This window comes from Suncus etruscus, chromosome 8, assembly GCF_024139225.1.
Source record: "Suncus etruscus isolate mSunEtr1 chromosome 8, mSunEtr1.pri.cur, whole genome shotgun sequence".
NCBI classification, from domain to species: Eukaryota; Metazoa; Chordata; class Mammalia; order Eulipotyphla; family Soricidae; genus Suncus; species Suncus etruscus.
Window position 1 is genome coordinate 3,383,141 of NC_064855.1, and position 1,492 is coordinate 3,384,632.

The 1,492-nt window shown below is 56.0% G+C and overlaps 1 protein-coding gene across 1 annotated transcript; it reads right to left on the reverse strand.

Moving 5' to 3' along the window:
* Positions 1-581: 581 nt before the first annotated feature.
* SMCO4 (single-pass membrane protein with coiled-coil domains 4) lies at positions 582-1,200 on the reverse strand. The gene has a single exon (XM_049778084.1). It carries the CDS (start codon positions 1,003-1,005, stop codon positions 826-828), a length of 180 nt encoding a protein of 59 aa, XP_049634041.1. The 5' UTR covers positions 1,006-1,200; the 3' UTR covers positions 582-825.
* Positions 1,201-1,492: the final 292 nt, after the last annotated feature.

Below are 1,492 nucleotides of genomic sequence, written 5' to 3' on the forward strand. Positions count from 1 at the left end.
CACCCAGGCTGGAATGGAGGCCAGGAATCCCAGTGCAGGACCCCAGGCTGGACTCACTGTTTTTGCTGACAGGACCAAAGCTCCCTGGCACCTGTTAGCAGGAATGTCCTGTCCAGCCTGGCTGGAGGTGTGTCTTGGAGGCAGAGCAGAGGGAGAGGCAGCATAGACAACAGCCTCAGGACCCCAGGGATGCCTTGTTGTGTTTTAGGCTCTTACCTCAGAAGCAAAATGCAAACACCCCCACCCCCCCGCTTGCTGATCACAGGAGCCACATTTCTCAACCTGTCAGTCCGTCCTATCTGTCAAATCTAAATCTAAATGCCTATCCCCAGGGTTGGGTAAGAAACAGGCAGTTGCTGTTCCTTCTGGGAGGAGTGACCTGGGCCCACCACCTGGAGGGACATGGTAAAGCCAAGTCAGACGGACCCTGCAATGGGATCTGGTTTCTAGATGACATCCTATGTCCTCTACGGCAGCCTCCAGGTCTGAGGTGGGTAAACGGGCTGATGTCATGCCTCGACCCCCGGAAGCCAGTGATCACAGCCAAGCTACAGTCGCCCTGCGGCACAGGTGGCACTTGGTTCAAGCAGTAGCTCCTTTATTCAAAAAAATAAATATTTCCCCTCTGCACAGAGTGCTCTGGACTGCCAGGGAATAGTCCTGTGGAAGTGGGCAGGATGGGTCATGGTGCCCATGCTGAGGGCTGCGGTGGGAGGGATCCAAGTCTCAAGGCACATGAAATGACCATGGGCACAGGCCACTTGCTGACCAGGAACCCCATCTTCTCCCAGTCAACAGAAGTGCCGGCTCAGTAGGGCAGCCCAGTCACTCGTTGTTGGTGGGACGTGTGGCCATGTAGACGAAGAGCACGAGCAGCAGCACCAGGACAACCAGTGTGGGCAGCACCACTGTGCCAATCTGCCGCCGGGCTTCCTGCATGGCCTGCTTCCGTTCCTTCTTGTCCCTCGACGTCTCCTTCTTGGGCTTCCCCTTGAGCTGCCGCATCCTTCCAGGGGCGCTGGCAGGGTGTGTCCACAGGGAAGAAGCAGGGGCACCCTCTTTGTGTCTAGGAGAGAGGACAGCATGAAGAGGAGGCACTGGGTTCCCGGAAATTCTATTCCCCACTATGCAAAGGCTGGGAGGGGCCGAAGGGATATACCTGCCTCCAGACCCAGATCAGTAGCATCAGCCATTGTGAGCCATTGTGCTGCACACCTGGACCAAGTAGACTTGGCCCTCTCGGGCTCCCACCTCTACTCACCCTCATGTGCATGAAGATAGCCCACACACCAAACTCAGCTGCTCAGGACCAGGGAAACGAAAGCCTCAAACTCAGGGTTCCACTGTCCCACCCCCAGTGACCAATGGTCAGTGCTGGGATACCAGAGGGGACAGGACTGTGCATCTTTTCTGGACCTGTTCACATAAGACTATGTGCCATAGTCTCAATGCATGTTGCTGAATTGTTCTAACTCACATGGGCCCACGAATG